Source organism: Gymnoscopelus microlampas (assembly GCF_963454915.1).
Source record: "Gymnoscopelus microlampas genome assembly, chromosome: 11".
Taxonomy (NCBI): Eukaryota; Metazoa; Chordata; class Actinopteri; order Myctophiformes; family Myctophidae; genus Gymnoscopelus; species Gymnoscopelus microlampas.
In genome coordinates, this window is record NC_139948.1 from 25,109,826 (window position 1) to 25,133,444 (window position 23,619).

The 23,619-nt window shown below is 41.9% G+C and overlaps 2 protein-coding genes across 6 annotated transcripts in view; one reads left to right on the forward strand and one right to left on the reverse strand.

Annotated features, from left to right (window-relative positions):
* The window catches only part of epn2 (epsin 2), a 39,104-nt gene extending 24,015 nt beyond the window's left edge, over positions 1–15,089 (reverse strand). For 4 of the 5 annotated variants that reach the window (XM_084072425.1, XM_084072424.1, XM_084072423.1 and 1 more), the window contains exons 1-3: positions 14,902–15,089; positions 1,598–2,445; positions 873–1,036 (exon numbers count right to left, since the gene is read on the reverse strand). In XM_084072425.1, the coding sequence (XP_083928551.1) occupies positions 873–1,036; positions 1,598–2,028 (595 nt within the window). In that variant the 5' untranslated portion in view covers positions 2,029–2,445; positions 14,902–15,089. Of the gene's footprint in view, positions 1–872; positions 1,037–1,597; positions 2,446–9,246; positions 9,345–14,901 lie in introns of all 5 variants that reach the window. The other variant, XM_084072422.1, reaches the window with a different exon arrangement.
* Positions 1–23,619, forward strand: part of rpusd1 (RNA pseudouridine synthase domain containing 1) — a 426,852-nt gene that overhangs the window by 105,728 nt on the left and 297,505 nt on the right. The window lies entirely within an intron of this gene.

The following is a 23,619-nucleotide window of genomic DNA, read 5'->3' on the forward strand; positions in this document are numbered from 1 at the left end:
CTGTCTCAATCTATACCACCCTGTCTATTCCTATTCTTCACCTAAAGTAACTAAACCAACACTCTCTCTCACTTAAGAACCAACTTAAAATATGTTACCAGTAGGGTTGTCCGATATTGGCTTTTTTACCGATAACCGATATACCGATATTGTCCAACTCTTAATTACCGATACCGATATCAACCGATACCGATATATGCGGGGATTATTGTGATTAGGGTAAGCTCAAATTTCATATCACACACACCATATACAGTAAGAACTCCTGTAACTTATTTATAAAGCAAAAAAAAAAAAAAAAAAAAAAATTGTTTTTTTTTTTTTCAAAAACCGATACCGATATTTTCCCGATATCAATTTTTATGCTAATATCGGCCGATAATATCGGACATCCCTAGTTACCAGCCTTCTCTCTCTCACTTTCTCTCGCTCTCTCAGAAGAGATGGCTGTCTCTCTCGCTCTCTGGCGAAGAAAAGCAGATTCCTCTGTCATATTGAGAAGGAGGGGTGAACTGAACTCTACTTCCTCCTCTGCTCTATGTGTGTGTGTGTGTGTGTGTGTGTGTGTGTGTGTGCACGCACAACTGTGCACGTGTGGAAGCTGAGGAATGCAGCCAGAGAAACAGCAGGGGGAGGGGCTTGTTTCAGGATGTAGGCCAAAGTTACACAAACTGGGACAGAGGGAGGGGAGCGTATGTGTGTGTGTGTGTGTGTGTGTGTGTGTGTGTGTGTGTGTGTGTGTGTGTGTCATCTTTTGCCCATGCGTGAACATATGGAACAAGCGTGTGAGTGTGTACACCATCTTTTGCCCATGTGCTTGAACATATGGAACAACCTTTGGTTTGTGTGCGTGCGTGTGTGTTTGTACTTACATCCGTGGTAGGAGGCAGGAGAGCCCTCTGACCTGCCGTACTCTTCACTGTAGGAGGTGGAGAGGTTGGGCTGGGATGAGCCGCGACCAAAGCCCATAGCCTGGGCCTGGCTGCTCCCGGTGCCCACCTGGGCCATGCGCTCCTTGGTCTTCAGAGCCGAAGACCTGACAGGACAATGCCACGTTATTAAGAGCCAGAGTCTAAGGCCACTCTGTGTGTGTGTGTGTGTGTGTGTGTGTGTGTGTGTGTGTGTGTGTGTGTGTGTGTGTGTGTGTGTGTGTGTGTGTGTGTGTGTGTGTGTGTGTGTGTGTGTGTGTGTGTGTGTGTCCTCTTAACTTTGATCTGTTTGATCTGTGATCTGTGTCCCCAAATCTCACAGGACACTATGTACACTTGTCCATGCCTGCACCTGTGTGCTTGTGTATGTGCGTGTATGTTAGTGTGCCCATGTGTGTGCCATAGCATGCATTGCCCGTGCATCTTAGCTTGTTTCTTATCTCAGGTACTCTTGTAAATATGTAGATAACTTGATTGGCCTTTCTGCTGTTCTCTTGTCTGATCTCCTTCCCACTTACTCCCCTTCTTCTTCTCCCTCCCCCCCTCTTCTTTCTATGTAAATTAACGTTGCGATGGGAATGATGTAAAAAAAAGAATTTCACCCACTTTTTTACCTTGTAAACCTGTGATGTGACAATAAAACTGATTCTGATTCTGATTCATCTCACCTCTCCCCTTTCAGTCGGTCCTCGTCCTTGAGCAGCACCACCAGCTGTTTGCTCTTCTCCCGGACGTTGATGCCCTGGTCCTTTCCGTCGCGGTCGACGAACTGGAAGTCCTTGAGCGTCTGGATGGCGAAGATGTTCTCCTTGCACTGGAGCGCCACGCGCTCAGAGCCCGTCTTGATCAGGTAGTCCAGGAGCGTGAGTGCCTTGTAGACGTGCCGCCAGTTCTTGCCGTGGTCGTTGAGCCGCTTCCAGATCATGCTCATGATCTCGCTGAACGCCACCACGTTGTAGGTGAGGTCGGCGATCTCCGACATGAGCGACGACGACGGCCCCCACGGGTCGTTGGACGTGGCCTCGCGCACCTTCTTCTCGGCGTCCGAGTAGTTGTTCACCATGTTCTTCATCTGCCGCCGGATGGTGGAGCTCGGCATGATGGAAGAGGGGGGAGGGGCGGAGACGGAGAGAAAAGAGAGGGTACGTACGCTACGCTCTCAGACTGTGAGAGTAGAGTCAGGGTAGACACGCAGGAGTCACGGCAGGGTGGATTTAGTGAGTCCGTCACTCACTGGGTTTGTGTGCGTGCGCTCACTGCCTCACTCCAGGCGAAGGTCGTGTTATACGCACACCCGTGTCCGTTGTCCCGGCACGAAGGTGGCCTGTGTGTGCGTGCACACGTGCAGATGTGTGTGTGTGCGTGTGTAAAAGCACGTGTTGTAAGCCTGTTGTGTTTGTTTACGACTCCGAGGCCTCTCCAGCCCAGTGTGGTGTTCCCGAGTCCTCCAGAACAGCGCCTGTTAAAACCATCTCCACACGCAGAGCGCTGGCTGCACACACGACCACGCCATCACCTAGGAAGCACAGACAGACAAGACAACTGGTTGGTGAATGAGAAGAGACAATGAATGAACCACACGGCTCACTTCTTGTAAGTGACATCCATGTGTCCCCCCCCCCCCCACCTCCTTGTATGTTAATATCATGAATTTAAACATTTTGATTTTCTATATTTTTGTGTAGTTGTTTTTGTTGCACAGTTGTTTTGTCCAGCTGTTTGAGTGTTGAATGTTAAATGTTTAATGGACCACAATGGAAAGCTTTTTTGTGTCATCCATTTAGTGTGTTTTTACCCGTGCTCTTAGAAATCGTCAATAAAGTATTAAATCAATCAATCACACTTTGTTTTGGCTTGGCTTTCGAATTGTAGCTTCCCTTTGCATTCTGTTTTGCATAAAAATATAATGTCTTACTTATCAGGTAGGCAAAACACAATTGAGAGGAAGGCAATGAAGAATTAAAACAAGCATTGATTTATGTCACCTGCTATTTATTATTGAGCTATTGGCAGAGACAGAAGGAGAGAGAATCATCACAACATGCACATCTTCCTTTCAGACAGCATCCTCCATTCAGACAGGAACATTTCCTTGTTCTGATCAGCGTACAAGGTAAAAGTTACCCGTCATCTGATAGCATAGCAAGACATTACAGTCAAACAACTGTCTATAAAATACCAGCTCAACAGCAACTTCTGCAGCTCTGAGTGTATACCCAGAATGGCCCTAATAGGGTCAAAGAATGAATTCAGTCTACCAACCTGACCACTACATTGACTTGGGAAGGCAACCAGCAACAGAAACATTAATTAATAACATTGGGCCTGCCGCCCTCTTACACCTGCCGCAAAACAGTGCACGCACAGTGCAGAGCAGGCGTCATTACTAACCAACGCAGTTGTCATTCTCACACCAGTCCCCATGCTGTGTAACATAAGTACCAAATGTACTTGTACCCATGGTCTTAAAATGAGCTGTGGTCAGGCAGATTGTTGGAGCATCCTGCTATTTTAAGGGGGCTGAGAAAAAGTGATTGCACTTAGACCGGCTAATTAAATCTTGTCTAAAGTCAGGTGCAGTCCCCGTGCACAGTATTTCCCTGCTATTTAAAGAGTGCATTATAGTTAAGATTCACCTACAGGCAGGTTCACTTCACATACAACGTGCACACACTCTCACATTCAACACACAGCTGCTATTTTTGGCTACTGTTTGCCCCAGAAGATGGATGTTGGGGTTCAAGTGGTTAAGCGTCTTGCATCAGTGATGTTGAACTGTTTTTAATGTAGTGAGTCACAGGACCCACGGGTGGACATTCAAGTGGAAATTTAGTGGGGCTCTAATAATGTGTGCAAATCTTAAAGCTCTATTGGTCAAATAAAAATGTCACATTATCATAACATACTAATTCATAATCAACTAAATTTGTTTAAATAAAATTATGTGTGACAATGTAAACACAGTGAAGTACACGGTACAGAACATACTAAATACAGTTTTCCATCTGTATATAGAATATAAAGTATAGTCAGACACAGCCAATTTATAGTATACTACGTTGTCTGTTGAGATTGTCACTGATCCCCCTTAAGGTTAGTCCACCTGCTTGTTAGCTCCGTCAAAAGAGAAAAGGCGGAGTTGGTGCCAAAGAAAAATGTGACATAGCCTATTTGGGAACATCCGAGTTTAAACAAGATACAAAATGTGGGCCCATGGATATCACGCACGCCATTGTAAGATTTACAAAAGAGTTGTACCAGTGATGTAGTCTCAAAATCACATCCATAAAGTTTGGATGAGCAGGCATATGGAGAACGGAGATTATGCATTATTGATTTAAGATTCACTCATCTCGTGCAGATTAATGGAGTTCTGCAGGCGGACATGCCGCTCCTCCTGAAACATCTGTAAATGCACAGTGCCTACTGCACTGAGCATATTCATTTATAAATGGCCAATGGGAGTCCACCTCTCGATGGGAGGGATGTTTTAGTATGATTTTAACAACATGGATTTGTTTTTAACAATGTAGCATCAGGATGAAATAGTGCACGTCCCGCAGACACAGCTATAGTGAGTTCTCTGCGTCCTCTTGTATTGTTATGCGCTAGAGACGCAGGACAACGCCTAACAATGTTGCCGTAAGCAGATCCATCATTTTACAAATCCACTACAAACACCAGATATGCGATTAATTGTTGTGAGTAGCAGGATCTATACCACCCACATATTAGAACTGTGCATGGCCAGGGTGTGCTTTCAATGTGAACCGTGTCTTCCACTTTGATAATCTCACTTGAGTTTAAGTAACCTGTCTGAACGGCAAATTACAAGGCAGGGTGTGGAGATTCTGGAGAAGAACTGATGGCAGCTCTATGTGGTCAGGGCTTTCCCAGGCTTTCGGGGAAGTTCAAGGTGGTTAAGGTGTTGATCTCCGGGTAGGTTTCAAGTGCAGGGACAGGCCAAAACGGAGGCTACTGGAAGCCATGTTCACAAAAACACTATCCTGCTGATCACAGCTTTTCAGGTCTTGAGTCAGAAATAACTCTTCTCTGTATCTATTATTCAACAGCACCATCCGTATCCCTGTGAACTCTGCACACTTCATGTACATGTAATTCATGTACTGCAAATGACCCAGCTTGCACCTCTGAAAGTTTAAAGCACAGCTACTAAACATGAGTTCTGACTGTTGCAGTAATAACCTGCACATTACAATTTTAAATCTATATTGTGAAACAGTAAAAAATCTAAGAAGATAGCTACATCCTCTTGTAGCCTGCTAAACCCTTGCTGGGGAGTTCTCACTTGTGCAGCACAAGTGTGTTAAAGAGTTTCAGCTGAGCCTTTTTGGAACGATGTGTGAAATCTGCTTTGCATGGGCAGAGAGTCTGCATACTACGTTGTGGGCTTAAATTCTCAGCCAGACGACTGAACTTGCGAATGGGAAATGTTTTAATCATACTGTGATAAGCCCCAATGGCCAGGTATTTGCATCTTATATTAATGCAATCTAACTTAAACTATTACACTTCTAAATTAAATGTAATGTTTCTATATCAAATAGTGATTGATTTTCAATACTGGTTGATACAGAAATAGTCCATGATTACGGACTGTGGAAAGTATATCGCAAGATAATAAATGTTCTGTTTTACACAGTCAATGTTCCAGCCCTCACACTATTGAGGGCTGCCTGGAACAATAGTAAAAATGAACTAAGGACAAATGACTCAGCTCTAACCAGTGCCAAGTGAGTAAATAAAGTGTTTCCTTTCCTTGATGGCCGTCAGGTTTGAGTCAAAGCATTTGAAGTTGAAACCTGAAAATGATGTCAACTGATGAGTCCTGTCATGTGTTCCTGTCTGCTAGATTAGAAGCCCAGCTGGTACTCACTTCCTGACCCACGCACAGCACCCACACCTTAAGGGAAAGCGTATGCACACACAGCCACAGCTGTCTACCCTCCTATAACCCTACATCAGGGGTTACCCAACCCATGGTGCATACATAAAAGACACACTCAGCAGTCTGGGTATTATTCATATGAGATAGCAATGGAAACAAATGGGTTATAATCTACTTAACCCATTAAGACTGGGAACGCATCTGTGTCATTTTAAGATTTTTTTGGCTATTCAAAAATAGCAGATATACAAGCTATACAGCTATTTTTTTTTAAATCGTGAAAAGTTGTGCAAATCTTTGAATATATATATATATATAATATATATTTAAAGCAACATTTGTAACTCAAATCTTTGCTTCTGGGGGTCCCTGGAACAAAATATTTTACAAATGTTTTAAAAAATACATATATTCAAAGATTTGCATACAATAGCGCGGCACTCGGTGCTATGAGCTTGTATATCTGCTATTTTTGAATAGCCAAAGAAACCTAAAATGACACAGATGCATTCCCGGTCTTAATGGGTTAAGTGAAACGAGTCCTCTGAGAAGTCAGGATATTCTGAGAAATCTGATGTGTTGTTTTTCATCACAAACTAAACACACTACAACAGTTGTGTGTTGAGCTTAGACCATGAATAATATATAATCACATGGTTTAATAAAAGACCATTGTCGGACTAAATAAGCTTCCGTCATGTTTTACAGAGGGAGTTACGTTTCTGCACGCACGGAGCTCAGTTAAATCAATGCCTGCATGGACGATGCATAAGTATAAAAAGATTTAACCTCTTGTATTTGGAAATATGAGTTTTACCGAAATGGCAAAGGTGAAACGTTAAAACGAAGTCTCCTCTATCCAACTCCCAGTGTCAGTGCTTGCCGTGACGTTTCACAGAGCCAAGTTCCATTCAACATCATTATGTTAGCTGTAATATCATAATCAAAATTATATCCATAACATTAACTATGGAGCAACGTTTTGGTGAGTACTTGGAGAGCAGAGATGCAAAGGAGACAAAATATCTCCGCTACGGATGGGATGAAAATTACATGCCACGATTAATGTGGCAAAACATTTTTGCGATTAACGATATTATGGAAATAATCAAACTAAGCTTAAAACTTAAAATGGCACTTTTGTTAACCACTTGTACACCCAGCATCCCTATTCTGGGAGGAACGTTCGCCAGACATAGCTGATGTACAAGCTTGTAGATCTGACCCTATTTTCTGAACCCTATTTCAAGCATAGAGGTTTTAAGTGGTACTGAATTTGCAGCTCAACAAAAGCCAATTCATCCTAATGTATGACGAAGGACAATTTCACGATAAATTAAAATCTCTTAATCTAAATCCAGTGTTTCCCCTATATGCATTAAGCAGTGACCGGCCGCCACCCCTTAAATCCGACCGCCACAGCATGATTTTTTCTACAGAAACATTTATATCAATGCTCAAATGCATTGATATAATGCTCAAATGCTCTCAGGCAGGATGCCATCTGTGCCATCACTAGTTGTTGATGTGTGACTGACTGATTTGTATACTTTTGTCTATACTCTTGTCTAATAAAAGTATATTTTCCTAAATCTGGAGACAATTCATATGTAAACTATACAGATTATTACTGTGCACATGTACTATATAAGACTTCATGTTTGAGCATAAATATGCATTTTGAGAACCCATTTTTTTCCGCGGCACATTCGTCCTGCATACCTTCAGCTTCTGGCTAGGGGAAACACTGAAATCTCACCATTAACCAATCAGAACATGCCTAGTGTACACATAATATCCAAAGCACTACGTTTCGCAAAAAAATCACTTTCTGTAGTCACGGCCCCATATCCAAACTTAAATGATAGAATGTGCACAATCCCTGCCCTAAAATTAAAGTGGAAAGTTGGTGACGTTTGATTATGCAAATCAAACAAACCATGCATGCATGAGCGATGAATGTTCTACTCTCAAAAAGTTTTGTTCTCAAGTAGTATCAAATCATATTAGCACTTCAATATTCAGCAAAAGAAATGTAAATATAAATATTTTGTCAATACTCAGTGCAGCAATCCCATCAGTCCACTATTTCCCCAACTGCAGCGCTCTAGAAAGGCCCATAGTGAGTTATCCCAGACAGTAATGTGATACTAAGTCACAGCATGCACACACACGCCCTGCAACCAGTAGGCCTGTCACAATTATTACATAATCGCCTAATCGCAATTGTTTTGCAAAATCATCAGAATCGTTTCCATGTAGGAAAAAATTTTCACACATTTTCAAACAATTTCCAAAAATAGCGGCAAAAGCAGTTGTAACTTCTTGTAAGCTTGTAGATCAGCTATTTCCGCTATTTTTGGAAACACGTCACAAAGTGATGTCTTGTAACTTGTAAGCTTGTTGATCAGCTTTTTCCGCTCTTTTTACTTAAAAAAAAAAGGAAACATTAAATTGTCATTGTTATGAAGCGTCTGTCATATGTATGTGTGTCTCTACATATTGTATGTTTGCAGCGCAACTATTTAAAATTTCAAGGCAACAAGTGCTCCTGTGTGTGTGTATGTGTGTGTGTGCGCGCACGTGTGCGTGTATGTCAAAGCTTCCTGCTTGGCCATGCAGTGGAATGACAGCTGAGGGGGGACGAGGGTGAGGAGAGAAGAGGGGGTAGGGGGAATGGGGGTAACAAAACAACTTGGCACATCCCGTAAATTCACTTAAAGCCAGTGAAATGTGATTCCTGTGGAGTGCCCCCTGCTCCCCCCCTGCATCCGTATGAATACAACTCAGGCCTAATGACACATCTGCTGCTATAATCACCTATTCACCCACAGCAGACAAGAGGAAGAGAGGAGAGCCTGTCCCATCTCCTCCCCCGGAAGCCCCACTCCCTCCCTCCCTCCTCCCCTCACCTCCTCTCCCCGTTATATCGTCCCAGTTCCAAGGCCTGGAAGACTGCACACAGGCAAGATCTGTCTGTGTGAAGTGTTCATTGCACATTAATATGTGGCAGTGGGCAGAGGAGTTCCTTCAAATCCTTGTCAAATACCCTGCCTGTCACCTTTCTTAGCCTGGCTATCAGCAACAGCATCGGACAAGAAAAGTAAAAGATTATTTTTTTCCCTATCCATTAAGACCTGAGGCGATTCTTAAAAATGTTTTCTAAATCCTAACAGTTTTTTGAAAAAAAAAAAAAAAAAAAAAAATGTTTTCAAGATTTTTCAAAAATATTTGGCTATTAAATTTTTTTTTTGAATAGCCAAAGAAATCTAAACTGACACAGATGCGTTCCAGGTCTTAATGGGTTAAGGTAGGGGACACAATTATGAGAAAACCTGAAAACTAGAAAAGATCATTGGGTGTACATTGCAGACGAGTGTTGCTCAAGAAAGAAAACTTAAAACATACTAGTCTGACAAAGCTGATTTAGCTGCGGTGCGCGTCCCACTGTCTCGTTCTACTCGTGCTGTGTCGCTGTGGATGAGTGTCAGCACTCAGCTCATTGCCTCAAAAGAGAAAAGATGAGAAAGGGTTACTTCACATTTTCTATTTCTTTTAGTACGTCAACTAAAGCAGGGTAATGCAAATCCCAGTCGTAACATGACCGCCGGCTGAACTCACGGCAGACAGACAGTCAGGCTCAGAGTTCAAACCGTCGTCAACATTGAATGTTTTACGTTTTACATGCTGCCCAACCTGACACTTGCAAGGAAGGAGTGCTTCTCAATTGGTGGACAAATTAGTAGGGAGCCTGGAGAGCAGGACATAAACCAATTTTATTGGAAAGTAGACACGGTTTGCAGCACAGCAGGCTTTTTAGAGAGTGAATATAGCCAAAGCACCGACTTTGACAGACATCACCACAAAGCAAGTCTCTACATGAAATTCTGACAGGGAGTCAGGGACTAGCCTAAAATTATTTTAGTGGTCTGGTCTGTTTATCATAAGGTTTTACGGGCTTAGCTACTTTCACTTATAAGTGACCGTGTCCCACTTACTCCTGTTATTTTTGCTTATTTTCACCTGACACACAGAATTTAGGAGTGATGAATTGAAAGAACGTAGATACTTCCTGCACCCTATGATTGTCCATGGTCCAGGAGGACAAATTATTTGCATCGATGCATACACAGAAAACAAGGCAATAAGTGGCTCAGGTGATTTCTGCTTGTGCTAATGATGACCCCAGCAGGATCAGAGCAATGGCCTATTGAGCCTGCTGTTAAACACATTATGAATGGAACCCTGAGTCTAGTTCCAATAGCTCCAGCTCTTAATGAACACTGACAATGATAATGTCTAAGTTCACCCCACCAACCCCATCACCTTTATCCCAATAACAGACACAGATGGAAAGAGATTTGACTAAAGAAATAAACATACTATAATCAGTCAGTGTGACACTCCTGCCTCTTAATAATTCCAATGGGATAATTTCTTTGTAACATTTGCTGAACAAAATCCATAAGTTTGTCTTCACTTGTCTTCATGTTAGTATGAAGACATATTTTGAGGAGCAGACGTTTTTAGTTTGTTCTTTTTGTTTTCTTTTTCAAAATGAGATTCAAGACAAATTCAGACTGAAAAAAAAAAGAGTATTTCAATTAATTCTCAGGGGACAAAAACTAGAAAATGTAATATTTTCGCAGAAAGGTTGTTATTTTGAGAGAGAAAGGTCCCACAATATGAATACATTTTGACATGTTTTATTTTGATGGTAACTGTTGTATAATCGCAATATTACACTCGCGGGAGGGTGGCTTTATCATATTATTGACACCGCGCTTCCTTATTTACAACTGTCGTCAGTCAAAGCAAAAAAGATGGCGACCGGAACTACGTCATTTTGGGCAAGTCTCCGCCCTAAGCCCGTTCCCTATACTTGCACTGTTGTGCTTCGAAATGTTAAGATCTATTTTCAGTCGGTTTCAGTTTAGGCCACGGGATCAGGTCATACTATACATTCATTTTTGTAGTCTTTTAGGCTAAACCACTAACTACCTGGTCATTACAGTGATCTGACTGTTATAGCAATGACTCACATGAAGTCCATTTGAAACTAAACATAGTCTTGCCAGAAGCACCGTCCCAAAACAAATACTTTTGAGCTGAATGCGGGACTCCCTCCGAGTGCACGGGCAGACATGCCACTCTGCCAGATCAGAAACATTATCCAATAGTAAGAGCACTGAAAACAATTAAGGAGCGTGTGATCAAGCTAATTCAAAACTAGATTATGCACTCTAATGTTTAAAGAGTATCACAATTAATTTCTTAATTCACCAATTTAATTTGTACATTTGAGAATCAATAATGAACTGTCCCCTGATCAATGGTAACTTACATCCCTAGTATTTACAGTATGATGGCAAGGTTGTTGGTGTTTGCGTAGCTAAACCACAAGCCTGTTAGAATTTATGGTGCAGCCAAACCTTCATTCCACCTCCATCACAGTCGGCATTAATTTCATAACAACACTCACACAGCATGGAATGGGTTCCCCGCTAGATGCAACGGAAGGACATGCAAATTAGGCCCACATTCTTTTCCATATCGACTGTAAAGGCTCTTCTAGCCAAATCCCACATTCAAGAAACTGACTAGTCAACTGTATGCCATTGTGTGTGCTGGAAATCAGAATGTTTTCTATTATCTCACTTAATTTAACATTGTGAGCAGGGTTGCATAATTACTGATGGGTAGAACTGTTTCACAATGATGTTTTAGCAAGGCAAAGTATTGCAGGCCAATCCATAGTCCCCCACTTAAAAAGCATGCAGGGATTGTTTAGGGACACAGTGACCTACTTTTGGTATGTGATACACTGGCTTTAATGGCACCATACCATTATGGTCATGCTAGGCCTTATGGGAGATAATATGCTCCGGACAAGATCTCAGACAGACAGACAGAGGGAGTGCAAACCAATACTCACTGCCCCCACCCCTACTGGGGGCCCAGTGGGGGACTAAAAATTGCAGAACTCTAGCATACTAGTTACTTCAAACATTTGATTTACGATAATGCCCACTTCAGATTAAAATAGATAAGATAAGGTCCTAAAATCATGACATTCATAAGTGTAGCCATGAACACTCAAACAAGCAGGCAAGTGATGGATGGATTTGGCTTGGACTGAAATGCAATAGTATTTAAGGCAGACTTGAACATATCTTCAAAATAAGTAATAATGGAGTAATAAATACACAAATGTTATTTAGGACACTTTTGATTAATAGTGATGTGAAAATGCCCTGGTGATTACTTGTCAAATTAGCCAGTGATAATAAGTGAGAACCATTAGTGGTTAACCTAACTCCACTGGACTCACTCTGACCCTTGAGCAAAAAGGAGTCAGCAACACAAAACACACCCATTAATGACGTCCAGCCAAAACTAGCCTAACTAAACTGTATTGTGTGTGTGTGTGTGTGTGTGTGTGTGTGTGTGTGTGTGTGTGTGTGTGTGTGTGTGTGTGTGTGTGTGTGTGTGTGTGTGTGTGTGTGTGTGTGTGTGTGTGTGTGTGTGTGTGTGTGTGTGTGTGTGTCTTGGCAGAGTCCAGGTAAACTGTGAGTTGCATTAAGGATTAAGAAGCAGTACAGCTAGAACAGGCCTGCCCTGCCAGGTTCAAACAGCAAGGATAAATCTGATGTAGAGATACAAAGATTGCATAATCATGCACCTGTGTGTGTGTGTGTGTGTGTGTGTGTGTGTGTGTGTGTGTGTGTGTGTGTGTGTGTGTGTGTGTGTGTGTGTGTGTGTGTGTGTGTGTGTGTGTGTGTGTGTGTGTGTGTGTGTGTGTGTGTTGTCAAAGCCAAAGAGTGCAGAAGAGGGACATCAAGTCAACCAGGCAGCCAGTTCATTCCCAAGAACTGTGCGTCAGAATCTATTCCGATGAACAGAACTCAAGTCATGACCCATTCCATTCTCAAATGTTTCTCAGTTCTCATTCACCAGTACACACTTTCCAACCAAATGGTGGCCACAAGCAACATGTAAACAATCCTAAACCACAGGGAGGATTAACTTCCTACAAGCTAAGAATTGTATATAAAGTCGGATCCAAACAGAACCGGGCAGCCAGCACATGTGAGAACAGTGTCTCTGAGCAGTGCTACACATGGCTGAACATCAAGCGGGCTGAAGTGAGGAGAGAGACAGGACAAGACACCCCCTTCAGATCGACACGTCATCCAGCCTTTTGTCCGCCCTGGTCCCGGGAGAGACAAAGCCAGTGGTGAGGAACGGGAGGAGGACGGTGATAATGCATCAGTCACCCACTGTGACTGACTGATCGTCCTGACAATGGACAAAAGCCCAGCCCCTCTCTCTCTCTCCTCCAGCCACGTTCATACGTACTCAGTGTCAGTGCAGCCCAGGAAACAGAGCTAGCAAATGTTGAGCAGCAACATCACCCAGTCATGCATTGCAAACAGCAGTCATCATAGTTAGCCTGGAGTCACAGTTAGCCAAATACCAGCAGCATTAACTAGGAGAGGAGGGGTCGACAAACAGAGCTTTAATACCCCTAGACATCTTCACCCGAAAGATGTCAGGAAAGCTTAGATTTGGCCGTGAATTGATTTGTTCAGTCATCTTAGTTGTTGTCATGACAGCAGTAGGCTAGTAAGGCCACTAACAACGTCCATCAACGAACAGGTCCATGGCAGAGTGAAATAAATCACAGCGCAGAATTCCTTCCTTGATGACCTGATAGGATGCAAAACAGAACCACTACAGTCGTGGGCTGTATTAGCCAGTGCGCTAAACTGCTCCAATCAGTTTAAGGATGGGCACAACTTTAAAACTAGTTGCTAAAGGTGATTCAAAATGCATGCTACAGTGAAGTATCCCATGTACCTTTCCATTGGACATGACTGACCACCACTTACATTACCTAAACAAACTATACTAGGCAGAGATTCATATCAGCATCTCTACATGCAGTTAACACCTAAAACACAGTAATGTGCTAAAACATGTAACCCACATTAACAGCACATTTACAACCATATGGAACCTGTTTTGAACGTGTATATCTGCTATTTTCGGACATGATAATATCATCAGATTTAGGGGCTTCCAGCTCTCCAGCTCTAAAGTGTTGTTTTTTCACTCCGAGAGACCAAATCTTGGTTAAGAGAAAAGTTGATCAAAGTGATCGCTGGCTAATGGCTCGCTAGACAAAATTACGCGTTTGTAAACACTTGTTTGGGGGTTCAAAAATAACGTCATTGGTTTCTATGGAATGTCACTTGTCGAAGGGTCGCACCACGGCGACCACCAGTCTGTAAGCGAAGCTTCAAAGTGATGTTAGCTAGCCGTACGCTGCCTTTAAAGCCAACTGTTGATCATCATCCCAAAACACACACACTCCCCTCACTGAAAGATAGAAAATAAACTCCAGCTGTTGAAGTTCCTATGAGGTGAAACACTAAAGGCAGTGGTTCTCAAATTGGATTCCAGGGACTCAACACTGGGTTCCCTTTTAGGAGGGTCTAAAAATTGACCCTTGCAAGTCTGTAACTCTGACAGTGTACAAATGGAACCAAATGGACCCGTTCCATTTGTACACTGTCAGAGTTAAGGGGAGACCTTGAAATGTAAAAAGTTAGAGAGCCACCACTGCACTAGGGAGTCGCCCCAACACAACACAGCCACCCCGGCCAACTTGCTAACGATACTACCGCCGCTGCTGAGTAATGCCTCCATTATCGCACTTTAATCTGCATCACAAAGCAACAAAACGCACGTTTCCAGCTCGAAAGGGTGTCGACGCCACACTCGTCGACACTTTTCCCGGCTGAAAACGTGTAGTTTTAAGTCAAGCCACACGTTCAGGCTCTTAATATAAAAAAAACTCTCAACTAGCATGCTAAGCTACTTAGCAGCAACGGTTAGCCCCGGACTGCCAAGGCGAGACATCACCAATCTGGAGACTCAGTGTGTGTGTGTGCGTGTGTACTGTGTGTGTATGTGTGTGTGTGTGACTGTGGACCCCCTGGAAAAAAACAAAACAACTCAGCAACAACACAAGAAAGATGCACGAAACCCACAACTTACCACCGTGTTCTGGTTACTCTGTGATCCACACATATAAACCCATAAGTCAGGTGTCGTCTCGGCCAAGCCCCCGAGGGAAGAGTGCCCAGGATAAAGCACTTATTTTAGTTGCTGTTGGAAAGGAGCTTGTTGCTGCTATGCTAAGCTACATGGATGTGTGTGTGCGTGTGTATGTGTGTGTGTGTGTGGTTTAGTGAGTCTGTGCTCCAGAACATGGCGGGCGGGCAGAGAGAGAAGGAGGGAGGGAGGGATGGAAGGGTGTGACCGACGCCGTTTGTTTGACTCACCAAGAAGAAGACAAAAACGTTCCCTGCCTTCAGAACAATCCACTCATGGGATTGAGCAACCACAACCCAGTGGTGGAAAAAGTACTCTTTTTTTTTTTTTTACTTAAGTAAAAGTATCAATACGATGCGATGAAGAAATACTCTGTTACAAGTAAAAGGTCCGGAATTCTAAATTTACAGAGAAGTACAAGTACAAAAGTATTGGTATCAAAATGTACTTAAAGTACCAAAAGTAGAAAGTGCTGCTCACTATGCAGAATGTCCCGTTTCACAAGTTTTACATTTTTTTTTAAATGTTATTCAAATATTTTAGCTATGTTCTAATGGCTGAATTTAATATAGGGCTGAAGTGGGTAATGGATGTTTTGTAATAATAATCAAAATCTACAAAGTAACTAGTAACTAAAGATGTCAAATAATTGGAGTAGTGGAGTAAAAGTAAAAGTGCTGAAAATTGGAAATACTCTAGTAAAGTAGAAATACCTCAAATTTGTACTTAAGTACAGTACTTGAGTAAATGTACTTAGTTACTTTACACCACTGCTCATGGGATTGAGCAACTGAACCTGTGGTTCAATCACTGTTGCTGCAGGTTTACTTGATGCACTGTGAAACTCCTGGGAGAATACAAATGTAACTCCATTTGGTGACATTTGTACCCTCTCAGAGTTACAAATGGACACAGTAAAGGCCTACTGGTGATATTGTTACACTGTTAATGCTGCCTACAACCCACTCATGGAATTGAGCAACTGAACCTGCTTAGGACACTGTTGCGACATCTTTGATACACAGTAAAACTCCTCTGAGAGGGTACAAATCAAACTGGTTACATTTGTACCCTCTCAGAGTTACAAATTGATAAATGAATATGCATACTAATGATGTTACTGTGTGGCTACTGGCTATTGATAATAGGCTATGTGCAGCAGTTTGACATAAATGCATTTAAAAATGTCCAAAGTAGTAGTAATAATGTAGTCCTCTTTAGTTGTTTTGGGGTATTTGTCACTATACATTTGCACATTATGTGAAATTTGTCCTCTGCATTTACCCATCCTAACTATTAGAAAGAGTGGTCACTATTATTAATACAGTTCCCGGGAACCAGTGCTGGACATAAATACATTTCCAAGTTTCCAAAGCAGATAAAGTGTAACAGACCAGAATGGCATTCAGAATGGGATCAGATGAGGTTGAGAACAGAGCTTAGTGTAACTTGGTCAGTCCAAGATTTCTGTGTGTGTGTGTGTGTGTGTGTGTGTGTGTGTGTGTGTGTGTGTGTGTGTGTGTGTGTGTGTGTGTGTGTGTGTGTGTGTGTGTGTGTATGCATATATATATAATATATAATATATATATATATATAATTACTGTTATTTATTATGACTTCTTTAGAAAGAGAGTGTACAAGAGTACAATTACAAGAGTACAATTATTTTGGTTTCGGGGTGTGTGTGTGTGTGTGTGTGTGTGTGTGTGTGTGTGTGTGTGTGTGTGTGTGTGTGTGTGTGTGTGTGTGTTCCACAATGTAGGTCAATAAATCTCTATATCTGTTTGTCTCCCTCTTAAGATTTCCCCTCCTCCTGTTCCTGTCTCACCTGTCTGTCCACTCCATTCTTGAACAGCATCACAGACAGCAGGTAAATCAGGTTCTATTCAAGCAAATACTTTTGGAATCCTGCTTCCTGCAGGTTCCATGATGAGAGCCAGCCAGACAACAGTCAGTAGACTTGTGACTTATTTATGTGGACAAATGTATGCCGTTATTTTTGCCGTAAGGATAGTGTGTGTGTGTGTGTGTGTGTGTGTGTGTGTGTGTGTGTGTGTGTGTGTGTGTGTGTGTGTGTGTGTGTGTGTGTGTGTGTGTGTGTGTGTGTGTGTGTGTGTGTGTGTGTGTGTGTGTGTGTGTGTGTGTGTGTGTGTGTATTGCAGGACAGCATTCCACCACATGAGGTTGTCTCTCCACTACCACTGGAACAGTTAGTATTATAGGGTGGGGCAAGTGTCGCAGACGATGCATACAATAAATGAATACACGCACTCCCCCCTCTTGCTATCTCTCTCTGTCTCTCTCTCTCTCTCTCTCTCTCTCTCTCTCTCTCTCTCTCTCTCTCTCTCTCTCTCTCTCTCTCTCTCTCTCTCTCTATCCTTCATTAAGGGCTTAACTAATGCACACACATTTGAAACAAACAGGTTTTGTGTATTGTTTGTCTGTAAGCCAGTGCAGATGCTATGAATAGATATGAAGGGTGGTGCCACAAATATTGTAATAGGGAGCTATCAATAGCTGGCTAAAACAAGATGTTTAAAGACCTAGATAGTGATGGTTAAAATTAGGGGCAGGGACCCAGACGCCACGTTACATCACACGATAACACGTCACACTGTAACATCACAGCTTTTATGAGTACAGGTGAGAATTATGCCAAAGCCCTGTCAATACATTTCTGCTTGTAGAAATGATACTAACAACAAAACAACGATAATGTTTTACCAATCAAATCAAATACACATTTAATTCTTATCATAAAACAAGTAAAATGAGGCAATGCATATTAAAATGACTGTAAGTCTGCTATTTTAAGAAACATTTAAAACATGTTTTACTAGCCTAAACTCTGTCTGTCTGTCTGTCTGTCTGTCTGTCTGTCTGTCTGTCTGTCTGTCTGTCTGTCTGTCTGTCTGTCTGTCTGTGTCTGTCTGTCTGTCTGTCTGTCTGTCTGTCTGTCTGTCTGTCTGTCTGTCTGTCTGTCTGTCTGTGTCTGTCTGTCTGTCTGTTTGTCTCTCAATGGTTTGCATTTTTATAGCACCTTTATAATGTGCTATAAAGCGCGTTAGAACGTGTGTCACATTCACCCATTCACAGAGACATTCACACAGACAGTGAAGGCAGCCATGCAAGGCACCAACCTGGACTAAATATTTACAGAAAAAAAAGAGAGGATAACACTCCCACGAGGTTGCCTCCGTGGAGCTCACTGAGGGGAGTGCGTTGTTTGACTCTAGGGGAAAGATAGTTGGGGATACGTCCAACTATAATTTGAGGACAGCCCTGTTTTAGATCAGGGAGAATTTAGGGGTTCAGTGTCTTGCTCAAGGACACTTCGACATGAAACCAGGAGGAGCCAGTGACTGAACCGGGAACCTTCCAGATCCCAAATGACTGCTAGATAGATGAGATCACCAGTCAGAGTAGATATTAAACCACAATTCTGTCTTTCTCTCACTTTCTCACTTCGTCTAAGTGCATTGGACACGCCTCTGACTGCCCTCCATGACATCCGCCGAGGACCGAGGTCAGAGTTCGGTGCATTCCAGGTATGATGTTATCAGCATACCTAAAGGCAGTGCTTCTCATCTACAGTCCTGGAGACTCAGAACACTGCTGGTTTTCATTCAGGGGTCTCAGGGTTGGGTTTAAGAACCACTGCCCTAAAGGATGTTCACTCTACAGTATAGTTCATTATCTCCGCCAGGCCGAAGGCCAGAGGCTAAGATTATGTCTTGTTTGTGTGGACCAATCAGCCCCACACTTTTCGTGTAGGCAGCCATGTTGGTCAACAGATCTTTCAAATAGGCCTCACGGTGGCCAATATAAGCATATGTGTGTTTAAAGTGGGCTATACCAGCCCGTTTCGGCCTATAAATCTTGAACCGTACCTGTGTGTCATTCTCAACCCTAATACTTGAGTCAAAGTATAGATACTGCTGGTCAAACTGGTGAAATTACTCAACTACAAGTGAAAGTTGCTTAAATACAGTACTCCGGAAAATATACATCGCTACTGTCCACCACTGGATGGCGCAACTCCCCATAAATACCATGGCAATTTTACCTGATCGACCCTGATACACCATTGGTTCTCAAAGTGGGGTCCCCAGGGGTCCTTGGGGGGGGGGGGGGGGGGTACCAGTGGGTTCCCAGCAAAATGAGTTAATTTTGCATTCAACTCAGTTTAACCACTTGAGCCTGATATACATTTGCTATTTGAAAATAGCCGATCTACAAGCTCACAAAGATCGGCTATTTTCAAAAGAAATCTTGCAAAACAATAAGGAATATTTTTTTGAAACATTTTGAGACAAATGTGTATGGGGGGGTCCCTGGCACAAAATATTTTCAGATGGAGGTCCGCGGCCAAATACACAATGCAGCACCAAAAAAGAAAGCTCTGCGGAGCGCCCCTTTCCAGTGACTGTATGTCATCTCTTTAAATGTGTTGTTGGAATGTTTAATATTTGGCTGGTTTGGTCATGGATGAAGACAATCAGTTCAACAACAGAGAGGATGGCAGAATGTGTCTATAGGGAGGGTGGTGTCTTCATGTGGGAGTTTGCTGACTCATGATGCACCATTATGAAATGAGAAATCAGAATGACAACATAGCGTAGATGTCTGTCATCATGTACAGGCAATGCTCAAAGTCATCACATTCTATTACACTTTATAACGCCACGTTGCATCACACGATAACACGTCTCAAGTAACATCATCACAGCTTAGTCATGTGTACAGGTGAGAATTATGCCAAAGCCCTGCTTGTAGAAGGAATAACAGTAATAACAAAACAACGATAATGTTTTACCAATTAAATCAATTCATTCAATTCTTATCATAAAACGTAAAATGAGGCAATGCATATTAAAATTATTGTAAGTCTGCTAGTATATACGTTTTAAGAAACATTTAAAACATATTTTACTAGCCTAAACACTCTCTCTCTCTCTCTCTCTCTCTCTCTCTCTCTCTCTCTCTCTCTCTATAATGTGTTGTTGGAATGTTTCATATTTGACTGGTTTGGTCATGGATGAAGACAGTTCATCAACAGAGAGAATGGCAGAATGTGTGTATAGGGAGGGTGTCTTCAAGTGGGAGTCTGTTGACTCATGATGCACCATTATGAACTGAGAATGACTCAACATACAGTAGATGTCTGTCATCACGTACAGGCAATGATCAAAGTCATCACATTATAGTACAATGACAAAGTCATAATTTGTTTAACCACTAAAACCTTCTAGTCTTAGTGAAACAGACCTGAGTTGCAACTGGACCACTTTTTTCCGTCTACACCAAATCGCTTTGCCAAAAATTGCCGATCTACAAGCTCACAACAACGCGTCACAATGTGATGGTTTGGTTTAAATTTATGTTAGAATTATTACTATATTTTATTCTAGAATCAAATGAAGACTTGTCCAAGCAAACATGAAAAATAGGGTTCTGTTTGAACAGCATGTGGTTTAACAGGACAAGACTCCAAATGCAGCTTCTTTATTCTTTATTAGGAATAACCTCTTGAGATGTAGCATCTCGTTTTCCAGGGGGAGGACCAATAATACAATATAAACCACATTTAACAAAAATGAATTCCAAATGCACCAAACAACAAAACAACATCAGAAACAACAACAACAACAACAATAATGTCACACAAACCAAGTCAGAGATAGCATACAGTTATAATTATTATGACACATTTTAGGTAATCATAATTATGTATTCATTATTTATAATGGTATAATAGTTATGGACATGTAGGTAATCGCATTATGAGAAGACAGTGCACTTTTAAAGTGATTAAAATATGATATGGATTGCATATTCACAGGTAATTGACAGGTAAAGCCTGATATATACACACTGGTGTTGCATGCCGTAAATAGCAGATTTGTGATGCGTGGCGAGCTTGTAGATCTTTTATTCACTGAGCACGACACCGGCACGCAACTGAGGCTTAAGTTGTTCCAGTCAGAAGGAGCTTTGAACATAAAGGCTTTCATGGCTGTATTGATTTGGAAATTGCAGGAACATAAAAATTGAGCTGTGTGGAGTGCCTCAACTGGTAATTAGTAGAGAATGGTATTATAAGTTGAAAGAATACGATCAATATGACTTTCAAATGACACTTCAGTGTCAAGCCAAAGGCCCAGGTATTTGGTGTGTTCGACTCTTTGCAGTGGTGTACCGTCCAAGCTGGAAATATCACAAGAATTAGATCTTATGTTCGGTCAAGAAATAACTCTGGAAAAAACACCTCAAGTAAAACACACAGATTAGCTATCAAACGTTTGACCTTGTTGGCATTTTCACACACACACGCACGCACGCACGCACGCACGCACGCACGCACGCACGCACGCACGCACGCACGCACGCACACACACACACACACACACACACACACACACACACACACACACACACACACACAGAGAGAGAGAGACTTTTTTTGTTTATTTTAACAATCAATCTAATCCGAAACATTCCGGAGGCCTTGCACTTTTATCTTGTTTACCCGGGCTGCTCAAATGTCCTAGACCTATGGGAACAGTGTAGTGTGGGCTTTGGGCCACTTGTAGCAAATCCTGACCTCTGTGCTTGCTTCTCTTGAAGGTCAACCGTTTTTGTTCTGTTCTGGCTTAAGGCACAGAACTAATGAGAGAGAGAAACACAGACGGTTTCACCCCAAAATAATATATCCTTTAGTGAGGAATTTCCTCCTCAGTGTTAGGTTCTTCTATGATAGGGCACGGTCGGTAAACTTCCCTTTTCCCCCATGTACATGGGTGCAGTTTACCTATATTGTCCTTTTAAAAAGTACCACAATTGGTTTTAATTGTGTGCTATTCATTATTTTCTAAGGATAGGTGTCACTATTACTACTACTATACTTTCAAATGGTGAACAGCTCTTTTCTTTTTTTCTTCTTTTTCTTTAATAATAATGTTATGCTTACTCTCACTACTGGTCACAACTGTCAACCTCCTGCATTTCTAATCTGAGCCAGAAGAGGGCAGTGTTGTATTGCTCTTCTGGAACAGACTGATTGGACTAAAGACAGATTTTGTGTACCTTATGTGGAGAAATTCAGAGAAACTCACTCAGGAGATCTTTCTTTTAGAGCTCCAACAACTATGAGTGTCCTTTGTGTGAATAAAAAAGTTATTAAAACCAATTAACATTTAACAATGCAGTCTGCCTGTTTTCATATATACAATTACCATCTCTCACAACACTCAAACACAAAATGTAGGGCTAAACATTAAGCGCTGCACAGCCAATGGCCATAGTTGTCCTCCTAATAGCTCTACTACAGCATTAGATAAGATGCAACTTTACTGAACCCCGAGGAGGAGCTGGGTTTACAGCAGCCAGTGACAGGATACTAACAGAGACAGAGCCATAGTAGAAGCCAAGGTGCAAGGTTTAGTATTGAAATATTATCGCTCACATGACAAATCACGTCTTGCAAAATGGAAAACAACACATGGCATGTGTATAGTATAAAATATTCAATCACTAAATTACCAATATGCTAGCATAGAATTGCTAATTGTAATATTGCCCCTGGCTTATATCCACCATATAATAATCACTTTTGGCAATTTAACTGCGAGAGTGTAAAAATAGACACGCTACGCTTGCTGTCTCCATCTAGGCGCTTTTCTTTTTTGTAATTGCCATAAAATGATCGAGTCATTAATTCATGAGAGTTTGAAGATTTACCATCAGCATCGCTGTAGAAGTGAAAGCTTATGAAGAGTTTCTTTCTCTCCTTCTCGTTTGCATCTCAGAAACGGGTCACATGGCCGTGCTCGCCTGAGAAGATCCCAGATAGTGTCTCAGTTATTGGATTGTTTTGACCTAGGAGAAAGGGGGTGTGTATGAGTTGTTGTTGTAATTGTGGAAGCGGTTGTTATTTATTTGTTTTCAAGGGTTTTACTGGGAACATCCTGCCACAACGGAACTGTCCACTCACGCAAAGGTCACACGCGTGCACACAAACACGCACGCACGCACGCACACACACAATCACAGCAGCAGCAAGTTGCCACTGGCATCCTTTGAACTGGTGACACTTGTGTAACAACATCATTGTCTCATACTAGTGCAGTACTTGTCATGTGTGGGTGACGGCGGTCATTCACAGGCAGTATGCTATAGCCATTATCAGGGTGCTTGGAGGTCATGACCTCTGTGCTATGATGTTTGGCATGTCAAGAGACAGACACACAGACAGACAGAGATTTGGGTAATGTATACGTAGTAGATGTAGATGTAGATAGATGATAAGTGGGTAGCACCTCTCTCACCCATGTAACTCAGTGCTGTAGTGTACATACATGGTGTGTTCAACATTCAAGATTCAAGATTTTTATTGTTGCATCTTACATACAGTGAGTGCATAAGAGTAAAAAATATTTTATTTTGGTTTCGCATGACAGTAACAAAGAAACAAGAAATAAAGATAAGCAGAAAGAAGAAAAATCATAAATAGGTTTGTCAACGTTTATTTATTTATGTTGTTAAGTTGCTTGTGCATGGTTCTACTTCTAGAACATGTGAGCCTGATTGTCCAGAGGATATTGTTTCTTTTTCTTCTTTATTTCTCACGAAGCTACCTCTCTCTCTCTCTCTCTCTCTCTC